A 15193-nucleotide genomic window follows, 5' to 3' on the forward strand; every position below is an offset into this window, starting at 1 on the left:
GAGGAAAGAGAGGAGATGAGGGTTCCTCTCCCCACTCACCACTGAGCTTGCATAGAACTCCTCATCCTCTCATTTCTCACTCTCACACATGTGATTAGTTATTTTTAAATAATTAAATTATTAAAAACATAATCAAAATAATAATCCACATGGGTCTTCAGTGTCTCTCAAAAAAATCACATTTGCTCTTTCTAACCCCATTTTAAATTTTCAGATCCGATAATAGGATCCAATCAGAAATCATATCGAATTCATGTCACCACCTATTCGATATATACGTTATTTAATTATTTATATAAATATAACACACACATATGTTATTTATTTATTTATAAATTTATTATTTCTATTGCATTTTTGTAAATTTATTGTATTATTTATTTTCAAATTGTTATACTGTATTTTTTCTTTTAATAATTTATTAATTTTTTTAAAAAAATCAAATGGGATCAGATCATATCCAAAGATCCCACTATCTCATCGGATTTGAATTCAAATCCATGTTTATGAGACCTGATCGGATCTTCGAATCAGATCGGATCTATAATTAATAGTGTCTGTCAAATCAGATTCAGATATACCTTAATTCAAATTCGATCAGGTCCATTTGCATCTCTACTTCCGTTATCATCATCTAACAAGAAGCACAAAAATATCAAAAATACCCATGCATTGCTTTTTTTATCAAAATGGTTCTTTCCCAAATTTAATCACTTCACAAACCCTTCTAATTTTCCAAATTTACTTTTCATATCAATCGTTAAAAGTTGAAAGTATAACTTTAAACTCTGTTTTCTGTTTTGTTATTGTTCGTAAGGCTGAGTTTGGAATACAAGGTTTTGCACTGTACTCTTTCCAAATCCAAGGTGAACGTAAAGTTTGTATTGTTTTTAGTGTAGTAACTGGTGTCAATACTAAGTGTATGGGTATTTTAAACATTTTAGGATTTTAACAGAAGGAATCTACTTGCAAATATATGAGAAAATTCAACGGCGGTTGATTATCAGGGCAGGTTTTCAAAAAAAAAAAAAAATTGTGTATGGGATTGGGCAACTGTCTCTCTCGTCTGCTCGACTTGCTTGCCTTGGAGGGTTGGAGTATGGTGTTTGGGTATTTTCCAATAGTCTATGGGTGAGCCCCACCAAGTGCGTGTGCTTGCTCGCTCTCCTTGATTGTAATGGCCGCCGCTGCTTTCATCTTCTTTTGAAAAGATAAAAGGAATCAAAGAAACTTAATGAAAGAAACAAAAAATTGTTTGTTTTTTCGTTAACTCGTTTAAGACAATAACCTTTAAAAAATAACAAATTAAGGGTATTATTTTCCACTGTTTATAGATTTTGAGTTTTTCAATGGATGTTAAAGAATTTATTGTGCTTCTGGATAGAGAGAATCGACGCGGATTTCTTCCGTTCCGACCTTTTGGTTGCCATGGAAACATAGGTTCTGTAGTTTAAGCTTCTGGGTATGACAGAAGGATGAGTTTTGAACTCTAAATCTGTTGAAACGAGGGTATGGATTAATACGATGGGTTTTGAATCTTTTGATCTCTGAAGGATCAATAGGATAAATTTGGGTTTCAGTACAGAGAATTTGGCTGAATTCTGTTGTTGCTAAGACTTGAGTGTGGGTGTTGACCATGGAGAAGCAGAAGAGCTTTCGGGTAATCATGGAGAAACAGAAGAGCTTCCGTGGTGTGGTTGAGAAACAGCTTAGCTTCCGAGGGGTGATGGAAAAACAGAAGAGCTTTCGCATAGCAATGGAGAAGCAGCAAAGCTTTAACGATCTGAGGAAGAGCAAAGAGTCTCCGGGAAAAAGGGGAGATTCCCCATTTCATCTAGCTGCTCGAGTAGGGAATTTAGCCAGGGTTAGAGATATTCTACAAGAATGCGACAGTGTTAATCTGAAGGATTTGCTGTCAAAGAAGAACCTGAATGGGGAAACTGCCCTGTATGCTGCGGCTGAGAATGGTCACGTCCAAGTTGTTACTGAGCTCTTGAAGCATCTGGACCTTGAAACTGCGTCTCTCCAGGCTAACAACTGTCTTGACTCATTCCATGTTGCAGCCAAGCAGGGCCATGTGGGTAAGGATTCGATCTGTTGTTTCTATTCTTATTTTATGTTTGATTTCTTCTCTCTTTTCATTGGAGAAAGTTCATTTGTTTTTCGGGTTTAGTCTCCTCTTGTTTCCCTGCCCAAATTTGGTGCAGCTGTATGGTTTCTAAGTTTTAATTGAGTTGAAGAAATGTGTTAGATCGGACTGTAGTTTCTGTTTTACTATTTAATTCTTATGTTACATACTTATATTTTACTATTTTGATTAACTCTTTGTTGTGGAGCTCTGAGAGTCTGAGATTAGTACATGAGCCAGAAATGTTTAAGTGGGCTTTTTTTCCATGAATTTGGTGCCACGATATGGGGTTTCGATGATGAAACTCATGTTGTCTATAGTTATAAAGGACTTTTATGCCATTGCTTGCAGTTTGGAGGTTCAAGAGGATCATTGATGTCACTGCATGAAGAATCTGGTTTTGCTTGGTTTACCAAGGCAGCGTATGGTAATGTTCCACTACAATGTTTTTAGTGTTCTGTGAACTGAAACAGGATTAGCTTTAGATCCCAGGAACACTAGAAACCTTCTAGTGGAACATTATGAAAAGCTGCGGAAGCTTTTAGTCTTTCGTTTTGTTCTTTTTATTCCATCTCTGAATTATTTTCCAAGTTTTAACAGCCATACATTTCCCATTTAAAGAATATAGGGACACACTTGTCCTCTTGATCACCATGACCAAACCATAGGCCATACTCATAATAGAAACAGATCTCCTCTATGATGCTAATACATTTCCTTTTTCCCTTCTTAATTTGAACTAGTGCCTTTTGCTTGACTCCAGCCCTTTCTCCATTGTGGCCTCAGCTTTTTCCCTCTACTTATTTCATTTTGGAGTTGGATCTTCACGTTAAACATTCTCACAGAAAAAGTAATCAAGGCCTCAAACTCAGACTAGAGTCAAAAGAAACCTCATTTCTGAGTAGTCATCAGAACCATTCCCTTAGATGAGTTTGGCATGCCTGATGTGGTGGTATGGGTTTGGTTTCGGCTTTTAACCAACAACTAGAACTAAATGAAGTCCATGAGCACATGTTCTAATTTTATTTCTTTTTTATCAAATGATGTAAGAAGATGTGGTCAAATAGAACAGCTTTCTCTTAAGTTATAGCTCAAGTGCTGATGAATCCTGCAAACAAGATTGCCCTCACATCAAATGATTAAATATCCTGCTATAGAGCACGTTGGTGTTCACATCTTTTTGAGAACTACCTGGGTGTTGGCAGAGGTTCCCATTTTCTTAGTTATACTTCTTGAATTTCTCTTTAACTAGGTCTAATTCTATTTGAAAGACCTTTACCCAACGAACTACTGCTAGTTTTTAATTAACAACTATGGAATAAAAGAATAAGTTGTCGTTTCACAAGTTTTGATGGACTAATTTAGACTTTACATGCTTCTCCATATTTATTTTTGTGATCTACCTTTCAGTGTTGAATCTTAAGTGTTTGTAGAGCTCATTTATGTACATTCTTTTTGTTGACCATTTTTAGGGAACACAGAAATTTACCTCTTTATACTTGCAATACTAAAGGATTATTGACTAGGACTTTGTTACACTTGGCAAATGGATCCTTTTCTATGTGTTGCATGAGTAATGCTTTTAGTTGGAAGCTACTGCTTGGTGTGATGGCAAAATGTCAGGATGTGAGTTTTGAAGTGCCACTTCATTCTAAATATGCAGGAGATTAGGTTTGTATCCAGTTAACCCTTCCAATCCAAAGATTGAAAGACCCCAGATAGACGGGATCAGTATTAGGTAATAGCTGTTTTTTAATGTCTAATGCTTTAACTTACTACATAAACACTAGAATTATCTTAGGAAATTAGCTGAACAAGAGCCATTTATGTGAGGGAGCCTTTCAGTTGTTGAGTTGGAATATATTCAATACATGTACATGTTACACTAGCTTGAGATCAATGGGCCTGAATACTCCAAAATGGGTGATTTCTTGTGTTGGACACTTGAAATTTTAGCCTAAATTCTGTATCTGACTACCCTGTCCAATCCCGTTTTTATTGTATCCAGTTAACGTGGCTTGACACCAATAAAGTAACCCTTGTACCAGGGGCCTCATACTTAATATCTATATTTTCTTAACCTATTGAGTTTGTTATTTAATAGTGGTCTAACTTCATTTTAATGGCTTGTTCCTTTATAGGTTATTGAGAGTTCACACTTAAAAATGTCTTAATTGGTTATGGATCTGCAACAACTGATCAAAAGAACAGAGGGGGACAAAGGACCAGATTCTATAAAGCTTTTCTTAAGGAAACACAGGGTACCCATCAGGCAAAATGGTGAACCATACCGACAGTCTGTCAAAAGCATACTGTTACATGCAGCATACTTCATTTTTGGGTTCTATTGAGCACTCGTCCATTCAAATGTGACTATGTGAGAGTGCCATGGCTTTTGGATCAATAGGACATATAGTTGCTGTCTGGCACCCATTTAACTTTCCAGGTGTTGCATATCACAGGATCAAAGACAATCACAAGACTCACATAAGAGAGTGCCTACATGAAATACCAAAATAATAGATGAGATCGACTGATATATTTCGTGCATTTGTATTTGGAGCTTTCTAAAGTGATCATAATTTCCACTGTTCAAATGCACTCAGTTCAACTCAACAAACCTTGTTTCACCATTCTATCCTATCAAGGTTCAAATATTGCAGCAGTGTTGCATGGTCTCAAACATGGGAATTAGAACAGGATGCATGTCCAGGAGTCTAACTTGACAAGAAGAAAAAAGGGCTTCTGGACACATCTGTATTCTGTAGAAAGTACAAACTATTAAATAGTTCATGGTTTACAGTACAAACTGACATGTGGTCATGCTTCAAGCCAAATTTTTCCAAGTTATCTCCATGATGGATCCATTCATTAGCAGGTCCAAACAGCTGATAGGGGAAATTTGTCAGGTTTGGGGTCTAGACCATTTTATGGGTCTTGAGCCCCAGGCCCAATCTTTTGCCTTCAAATATTGATCATTCCAACTCTAATGGTAACGTGGCATTCCCAGAAACGCTCTCAACAGCATAGGCTGTTGGCCCCCAACAGCCAAAGTTTTTCCCTATAAATATTGTGTATTAGATATTTTCAACTTTAACAGTCTTTAGTTTCATTCAATCAGTGATTTTCTTTCTTTTATTTTTGCTGCATCATGTCAACCCAGTTATCTCAGCGATCTATCCAGTGAACTTGACTAATCCCATTGTGGGGAAAAAAAGATGAAATATGGTTTAGCATCTCTATGTGCTACAAGATGAACTAAATGTGAAAACTCATCTGTTGATCAAAATGAAAAATAACTCCTGTTTCATTTTAATGCATTTGCAGAGGTTTTGAAAGAACTTTTGAATTCGTTTCCCAACTTAGCCATGACAACAGATGCAGCCAATACTACAGCTTTGCACTCAGCAGCCAATCAAGGTCACATTGATGTTGTCAATCTCCTACTTGAAAGTGATTCAAACCTTGCAAAGATAGCTAAAAGCAATGGTAAGACTTCCCTGCACTCTGCAGCAAGAAAGGGGCACTTGAAAGTGGTGGAGTCCCTAATAAGCAAGGACCCAAGTACTGGTTTTAGGACTGATAGGAAGGGGCAAACTGCATTACACATGGCAGTGAAGGGGCAAAATGTTGACATTTTGGTCGAGTTGATAAAACATGATTCCTCTGTTATTAGTTTGGAAGATAACAAGGGAAACACAGCATTACATACAGCAACAAGGAAGGGCCGCCTTCAGGTGGGTTCCACTTCTTGACATTGTACTTATTGTAACCTAGGTTTTTGAAAAATACTTTATTTGATATTTTAATGACCCTTTCATTTTTCAGGACAATCATCAGAACTTAAAATTTTCTGCACCCCATAATATGCACATTACAAACCTCCACATCAATATTCTGAAAATCGTAATTGTATTGTAAATAATAGAAAAAGCTGAATTGAATTGAATTGTGAATCATATCATAAATCGTAAGTATTTATATTTTTTTATAAACTTAACAAAAAATTAAATATAAATATACTAAAAGGCTAAACATTTATGACACAGTTACAAACTTATCAAAAAATTGTTTGGATGATTCTTGGATGGCATGAGGTTAACAAGGTTCAACAAGAAATATATTAAAGAAGCTTGTTTCACTAGAATTGGACATCTAAATTAAGAAAAGCTAGAATATTGGTTGGATATGGGTAGTGTTAAACTATTAATCTATTAACTACTAAAGCAGCTTAAAAGAGCATTGAAATCATGATCTTTTTTGGTGGATTTTGTGCTGGTTCAACACTTTGACCAATACAAGATTGTTATGTCATCTAAGTGTAACCAATTCTGTATCAAGCTACATCTGACTCTTCCTGTGATTTCCTAACTCCATATGCACTTCAATTATCTGTACTGAAACTAGCTTATATTGGTGCAGATGGTTCACTGTCTATTATCAGTTGATGGAATTAATGTTAATGCACTTAATAAGGCTGGAGAAAGTGTACTTGATATTGCAGAAAAATCTGGATATGCAGAGATTGCTTCTATTCTAAAAGAAGCAGGGGCAACTGCCATTAAGGACCATGTGAACCCTCCAAATGCAGCAAAGCAACTAAAGCAGACAGTGAGTGACATAAAACATGATGTTCAGTCCCAACTGCAGCAATCCCACCAGACTGGAGTTCGAGTACAGAAGATTGCAAAGAGGATAAAGAAGCTTAATATCAGTGGCCTTAATAATGCCATAAACTCAGCTACATTTGTTGCAGTCCTTATTGCAACTGTTGCTTTTGCAGCCATCTTCACTGTACCTGGCCAGTATGTCGAGGTTAAGACAGAAGGCAAAACAATTGGGCAAGCAAATATTGCAGATAAACCAGCATTCCTCGTCTTCATTGTTTTTGACTCTCTGGCCCTCTTCATCTCCTTGGCTGTTGTCGTGGCCCAGACATCTCTGGTTGTGATTGAGGAGAAGGCAAAGAAACAACTGATGTTTGTGATCAATAAAATCATGTGGGTAGCCTGCCTCTTCATATCAGTTGCCTTCATTTCTCTCACTTATATCGTAGTGGGCCAGCATGCCCAATGGCTTGCTGTGTATGCCACAGTGATTGGTAGCTTGATCATGCTGACTACCATTGGTTCCATGTGCTACTGTGTCATCTTGCATAGGATGGAGGAGTCAAGTATGAGGAATATAAGGAGAACATCTGAAAGCCAGTTCCGTTCATTCTCAATATCTATGGTACCATCAGAGTCTGAACTGTTGAACAATGAATACAAGAGGATGTATGCAGTTTAGACCTTCAAGCTAAAGATTTTGTTGTATTTTTCTTCTGCAATGCTAAGTCTCCTTCCGAATTCCTTGCTCCTGTTCTAGTAAAATTGACTTGGTCTTTTAACTCAAACTGAGTATAAGAAGCAGGGAACCTGGGAATAGAAAACAGATACTGGATTTCAGTAGTTCAAGGAAATTGAGTAATCTATGGTAATATTGGGTTACATATATTCAAATTCCGGATGTAATTTAAATATTGTTCCCTTTTTCTTCTGCGCATGAATATATAATGTACATACAAGAAAAGCCTACATCTGAGGACCTTTTGTGGCTCTTTCCAACATTGATGTTCAGATTGGGCAGAAACTGAGGATATAATTCAAACCCATACTTAGTTCACTGTTCTCTTCTATTTTTAATTTTCCCACGAATTGTTGTATTTACAACCACTGAATTAGGATATGATCTTCATAGTCTAATCATATGTGTGTGTATAGAAATTGAGCAAGTATCATAATCATGTTACAATTGATTTGTGAAATTGAGCAAGCATCACAAGTCATGTCACAATTAAGCAAACATCATAGTCATGTCACAATGGATTTATGAAATTATAAGTATTTTCTTCCTGATCATCCATGGGACGATCTTCAACTTCATGCTCTGCTGCTCCACTCTTCTTTTGGTAAACTCATTTTTTCAGAATTCGTGGCATTAATTAATAATCACGACGAAATACCCAAATTAAATTTTCAAACCCATCTTCATCATATCATAAAATGTAACAAAAAAACTATGAATTTCAGGTCAAAAAGTGGTGGGTGAATACAACCAAATGAACCTCGTGCAATTACCCACAAGACTACAAGCATTGAATATTAGTTAAATGCTCAAACAGAACAGACCAGAGAGGTCCTATGCGTCTCACTATGTTTTCGAAAAATAGAATCATTACGGAGAAAATACTTGGGGTGTTCGTGTTATATAACATGAATAAATTTTGTTTTCATTCGTTTTTGAAATTGCTGTCGGCAAGAAAATAAAAACACATTTCTCGACTGTATTCTTGTTTTGAGAAGCAAAAAACAAGTTGGTTTGGTTCCCAAAATAATCATGTTTTATTTTCCAAAAACACATTTTTGAATTGTATCGTTGTTGTACGGATATTTATATGATATATGGAACATGAAATTAAATCACATGAAGACATGTACCTTAAAGCATAATTCAAAGAAAAAATCTAAGAGATATGATAGTAGAAAGGCTTTGACCAATCACTCCCTCAGGTGAATTTTGATGAGAACCCACCCGATTACCACATTTCCAGCATCATAAAATTCACAGTCAAACCCAATTCAAAATCATGTTTTTGGTTTCAGTTTTGGAAATAAAAGACAAATACAACTAAAAACATGTTTTTTAACAAATTGTTTTCAAATCGGATGGTTTCGATTTGCCTTTAGAACTCACAGAAAGAAAAACAATTCACATTGAAGAACACCCCCTTGATCTTCCATAATTGCACCACCTTATCAATTGGTCCTATAGTGCTTGGCGTGCAATATACTTAGACCCAAATTTTATACGTCCATAATCAGATCCAAAACATGAGTAATTATTTAATATTGTGTATGTAATAACAAATACATCGGAGGAGTGAGGGAAAAGCACCTTTCCTTGGTGAAGCAACATCTTCATTGGGTCAGCGTGTTTCAGATGTTCATTCCCTCCCAGGTGTTATCCTCCTGCAGCCAAAGTTGTTTCTCCAACATCACCTCTGCAGAGAGAGAGAAAGAGATGGATTTTCTGTAGCGAACCATTGAAGATATGGTTAAAAAAGCAATCAATTTTTTGCCTTCCCAACAGAAGAACTGACTATCGTAGCATAGATATATCCATAGTTGCTCTGAGCGCAATTGGAACCTCGAATAGTTGGTGTAGATGAGGATGATTTGTTCTGATGGTTGGAGTAGTTGTATGTTGAAGACCCTCAATTAGAGCCATGACCGACTTTGAGCTCTGGTCTCTGACTCTCTGGAAGCAATGTGTAGCTCGTATCAAATGAAGCCTTGATCCTCCGAAGCTTTCAACTCAGACTAGCCCATGATTTGCCACTCATAGAGAGACAGCATTTTCCTATATACTTCCATAAAGTTTACAGGCCCTATCGGTTGGGCTGCTTTGCTCTTCTTCTAAGAAGCTGACCCTCGTCCTCCAGGAAGGTGGCCTCGGTCTGATGTCCTAAACACTGCTTTTTTACCCTTGGTGTGAACACTTAATCCTTCAATGAGCATCTTTCCAGAATGGGCTCAGCCCAACCCACACTTCTCTCAAAACCTGTAGTGGGTTGAATTTTGAGAATCTTCCAGATGAAAATGCAAAACCCATCCCGAGCCTACCCTACCCTACCCTCTCCGCATTCAAGGGTAGGGTGGGTTGGGTTTAGAACTTACATCTAATTTCTTATTATTTCTTGTTATATATAAGCAATAAATAAGTAAAATAATATGAGCAAACAACACAACAAAATTTCCAAGTATTTGATTAAGATATGTAAAAAAGACAAACTATCAATTATTCTTCATATAAAACTTAAAATATTATTAAATTCAGCACCTAACATATAAATAAAGTTCACATACCTTCTAAAAATATGAAGATTGGGGGAGAGTCAGGTTTAACCTAATATTGTATCCTACTTGTACCTATACGTAGGGGCAGAGTTAGGGGGACCCGAGGGAGCCATGCCCCCCCCATGGTCCAAAAGTTCCCACTTGTAATACTCTCGTCCATGTAAATTTCCCCCCTACCCCCACTCTTAGGGGTGAGCATTCGGTTTATTCAGTTAAAAACCGAATTGAATAAACCAAAATTTTAAAAACCGAATTAAAAAAATAAAACTGAACTGAAACTGAAATTTTCGGTTCGGTTTTTGGTTAAAACCGAATTTTAATAATATATACTCTATTATATATATTATACTATATGTTACATATTATATATTATATTATTATATATAATAATAAAAAGTTTGGTTAATTCAGTTAACCAAAATTCTAATTTCAAAAACTGAAAACCGAAATAGCCAAAAACCAAAAAAAACGAACCAATTAAATCAAAAACCGAAAAAGCCAAACCGAAACCAAAATTTTAGGTTCGGTTATTCGGTTTTAACCGAAAAATGCTCACCCCTACCCACTCTCCACCCCAATGGTTCCCCCCCCCCACCCCAAGTCCACTTTAGGTTTTGGCTCCTTCATAAAAAATTCCTAGTTTTGCCCGTGCTTATATGAGTTGTAGAATCCCAAAATCCATCTTTCAAGCAAAGACAAGGAGGGTACCCACTGAGTAAGGTAGAAATTGCCATCCCTAAGCCCAATAGGAATAATGGGAGAGAGAGAGAAAGAGAGAGAGAGATTCATCCAACCATAATAGTGAAGTCACTAAAGTGATTTCCATTTTTTAGTAACACTTGTTCATTTACGGATTAGTTTGGAGGAGAAATTGGTGGAGGAAAGTTCTGTATTATTTTATCCATAAATGTGGGACTCACATGCAGCTACTATTGATAATTCTAATAGCGGGGTTTACGGGAAGAGATTGCAATTAATAAGGGGTTTTACATTATTTCATCCATGGTCACAAATTTCAAGGGAGATTCTAGCAATTTACCCTAGGGATGAGCATTGGGTTTATTTGGTTAAAAACTGAACCAAATAAACCAAAATTTTAAAAATTGAAATAAAAAAATGAAAACCGAATTGAAACCGGATTACAAGAAAACCGAAATAACCGAAACCAAAATTTTCGGTTTGATTTATAGTTATTTCAGTTTAAAACCAATTTTAATTAATATATATAAAATATTATATATTATGAAATTTAATTTCATTATAATATATAAATATATAGCATATTATATATTATATGTTATATATTGTATATTATATATTATATATACATATTATATAATGAATTTTAGTTAATTCGGTTTCTTCGGTTAACCAAATTTCTAACTTTAAAAACCGAAACCGAAAACCAAAATTCCTAAAAATTGAACTGACCGAACCGAATTACCCAAAAACTGAAACTGAAATTTCCGGTTCGGTATTTCGGTTTTAACCAAATAATGCTCACCCCTACTAATAAATAACTACTTTTCCAAATTTAATGAGACAAAAATATTCATTAAACAATAAAGTACACAGAAAAAATGGAAACAAGAAAAACTAACGTAAACAAAAAAGAACACAAATAAATGCATTTATTCATATCCCCATTTGTTTTTTTAGATTCTAAAGGGAGGAAGTCAGTCAATGGGATCATGGTTCACATTAACTACTTTTCCGATATTTGTTTTCGGTTCAAATCAGCCCCCCACAACGTTCCATAGCACATCTCCGCCGTGTATTGAGAGCATCTCCCGATGATGACACCATCATTTTTTGAATTATCATCGGGAGATGTTCTCAATACACGGTGGGGATGTGCTGTGGGATGTTGCGGGGGCCAATCTTGTGGGGGGCTGATTTGTTCTCGTTTGTTTTTCACATTCATGTAGGAATTAAAAAAAAAAAATCTCCCAAGTGGATAAATAGAGTTAGGATCTCCTACCAACAAAACACATTCCAACACTCTTCCAATTTGACCTAACACCACATATTACCATGAAATTGGAACCCACCATCTATGAGATGTGCAGTGTAATCACTTGGACTCAAGTAAATAACTTTCACTTATTAGAAAAAAAATTAACAAGATGTATTGGAATAATTTTGCCCACTTTATTAATAACCTTTTATGGATAAAATAGACATTATATAATATTATAATTTATTTAAGAATTAAATGAACACTTATTCAACTAACACTTAGGGCTCATTCTCTTTTTGGATTTTGACGACTGGGGGGGGAGAGAATTGACCAAGATACCCATGTTTTTTTAGATTTATGTGGGAACTATGAATTATTTTCCCTAAATATCACTTAAGTGGATAATTAATTTTTCCACCTGGGGAACCATCTATTAGATGGATAAAAAATTTTTCCACTTGGGAGAAAGTTGCCAATACTTGGATTGGACAAAATTACCCCTTTTAAAAATAGATTTTTATGACTAAAATAGTCATTTTCTTATTTAATTAGAAAATAAAGAACATGGATAAATGACTTGCCCATGTAAGTATTTCCTACCAAGAAAAGTAACTTCTCAAAAAGGTACGGGGCATTAAGTGAAGTAGGTAGGTAACTTTCCATAAAACAAACAGGCCACAATTAGATGGGTAAATCCATAAGGCTCCATTTGGAAAGAGTGTAAATGCCGGTTTAGTGCATATATGCACTCTAGTTCAGTTTTGCTAGTGTTTGGCAAGAATATATTTGTGCATTGACAATGACAAGAAAACACAGTTTTCAAGGCATGTTTGCACCCAAAATGAAATGGAATTTTACATAAAAATTTAATGTACATTTGCACTTAAAGTTGATCAAATGTAAAAAAGGCAGATTTTTGCCTTGACATTCGTGTTTGCATCCATTACAACTAAAACTTGTTTGGCAAGAAAGTAAATTTATCATGCAAAACTAAACCAACTTTGCATTTATAAGGACCAAAATGTACTCTACATATTTGCATTTGCACTCTTCCAAACGGAGCCAAATCTTGGTAAATGATTAAAACCGGGAAACTAAGGCCACTTTTTTGTTCAATTCTCAATCTTTCTCATTCTTACCCAAGATGATATTCTAAAATGGACAAGAATGAGTAAAAATAGGCAGAATGAGAAAATATTGCTATGCACCAAACACTTTTTTTCCTAAAAATGAATTCTTTTCAGACTGACAAAATGTCTTATGTTGCTCATTTTCATTCTTCAAAAAAAAAAAAAAAAAATTGTGTCGGTGTTCACAAACCTCCAGCCTAGGTCTCCAATAGTCAATGTTTACTAGTTGGCATAGATGTTTTGTAAAAGTACTTTCACAAAAGTCCTTTAACAAAAGTACTTTCATAAAAGTGCTTTCATAAAAGTACGTTTGTAAAAGTGCTTTTATAAAAGTACTTTCCTAAAAGTGCTTTTGTAAAAGTACTTCCATAAAAGTACTTTCATAAAAATTCTTTTATAAAAGTACTTTCCTAAAAGTGTTTTTGTAAAAGTACTTCCATAAAAGTGCTTTCATAAAAGTACTTTCCTAAAAGTGCTTTTGTAAAAGTACTTCCATAAAAGTGCTTTCATAAAAGTACTTCCATAAAAGTGCTTTTATAAGAGTATTTTCACAAAAGTGCTTTCATAAAAGTACTTTCGTAAAAGTGCTTTTATAAAAGTGCTTTAGTAAAGTACTTTTATAAAGGTGCTTTTGTAAAGTACTTCTGTAAAAGTCCTTTCATAAAAGTATTTTCATAAAAAAGTACTTTCATAAAAGTGCTTTCGTAAAAGTGGATTTGTAAAAGTGCTTTAGTAAAGTACTTTTATAAAAGTGCTTTTGTAAAGTACTTCTGTAAAAGTGCTTTCATAAAAGTGGGTTTGTAAAAGTGTTTTCATGTAAAAGTACTTTTATAATAGTGTTTTTATAAAAGCACTTTTATGCTTTCGCAGAAGTAAACATCTATGACAACAATTTTGTAGGCAGAGTTTCCTCAAAGAATGAAATGAGCAAGATGGGGCATGATTATTGTTCATGCTACACACTACTCAATTTTTGTGTTATGGAGCTAATTTTTCATTTTAAAAAGAATATAACCCTTGGCAAGAATTTTGTAATCAAACACTCTTAATGTTATTCATTGATTCATTATTGCTCATTTCATTCTTGTTCATTCTATTAGATTGAGCAAGAATTAAAAAAACAAGGCCTGGAGAAGCGAACATGGCATAACGGGCCCAAATAGTAACCGTATGAGACATTGTATTATAGTAGGAGGAAGCGCAGGTTATCGGGAATAACATTATTCAAACGAATCAAACCCCTGCAATGTCAACGAGCCAACTCAAGATCGGAGGCTCAACAACTCTCTCCCTCTTGACGGTTCTCTTTTGAGTCGATGAAAAGTGAGCATGGAATTTTCAATTAAGTGTTCTGTTTTTTTTAATCTTATTATTTATAACATTCCTTTTTTTTGTCAAGTTGATGCTTGGTACATTTTTCTTCTCGCTGGCCGGAGCCAATCAATTGGAAACTTTAGAACTTTCTCTTTGAGTTCTCTGTTTGAATATTCTTTTTTACGTTTTCCTTTTTCCGACTTGCTCTTTCTTTATATTACTTTTTCTCACCTCCATCTCTCTCTGTCTCTGGTTGAAGTCTTGAAGACATAATCAAAAGGGTACCGGTAAACCCACTTCCCTACATTTCTTTCACTGTGTCTTAGAATGTTGAAGGCGGATCTGGATTGTGTTGTTGTTCTAATTTCAGTTTTTAGGTGTTTTTTGGGCAGTTTAGTTTTGAAAAGCTATTATACACTGAGTTCTTGAATCTCTAGTGGAATGTTTGAAGTTTGAAGGAGAATCTTGATAATTAGATATGTAAACTTTCAATTGAGTTATGCCTTTACTTGCTTTATTGCAGAATTCGTGAGAATTTTGGATGAGTAGGAAGCCGACTGGTAATGACTTTTTTTGAACTTTTTTTGCTTTGGCGTGCTTGATCTTTGTTGTCGGTGTTTCTTTAATGGATAATATTCATTTCGTTTATTTATTCTATTTTACTTCTGAATGGGAATGCCAGACTAGTCAGTTGGATGGCTCACAAACTGACCAACGCCAAAAACATTATGAGATGCAAAATAAAACATCATTCACTCAGTTG

General features: G+C 35.1%; 1 protein-coding gene and 1 long non-coding RNA gene across 2 annotated transcripts; one reads left to right on the forward strand and one right to left on the reverse strand.

Annotated features, from left to right (window-relative positions):
* Positions 1-1166: 1166 nt before the first annotated feature.
* Positions 1167-7477, forward strand: LOC104612170 (ankyrin repeat-containing protein At5g02620-like). Its single transcript, XM_010279490.3, has 3 exons — positions 1167-2081; positions 5456-5865; positions 6551-7477. The coding sequence occupies exons 1-3, from the start codon at positions 1637-1639 to the stop codon at positions 7415-7417; spliced, it is 1722 nt and encodes a 573-aa protein (XP_010277792.1). The 5' UTR covers positions 1167-1636; the 3' UTR covers positions 7418-7477.
* On the reverse strand, positions 6372-9812 carry LOC148802897 (uncharacterized). Its single transcript, XR_016081314.1, has 2 exons — positions 9065-9812; positions 6372-7545 (listed from the first exon to the last, which is right to left on the reverse strand). It is a non-coding gene; the product is annotated as an uncharacterized LOC148802897 (long non-coding RNA).
* Between the last annotated feature and the right edge of the window lie 5381 nt (positions 9813-15193).

The sequence above is a fragment of the Nelumbo nucifera genome, chromosome 1 (genome assembly GCF_055504915.1).
Source record: "Nelumbo nucifera cultivar China Antique chromosome 1, China Antique-T2T, whole genome shotgun sequence".
Taxonomy (NCBI): domain Eukaryota; kingdom Viridiplantae; phylum Streptophyta; class Magnoliopsida; order Proteales; family Nelumbonaceae; genus Nelumbo; species Nelumbo nucifera.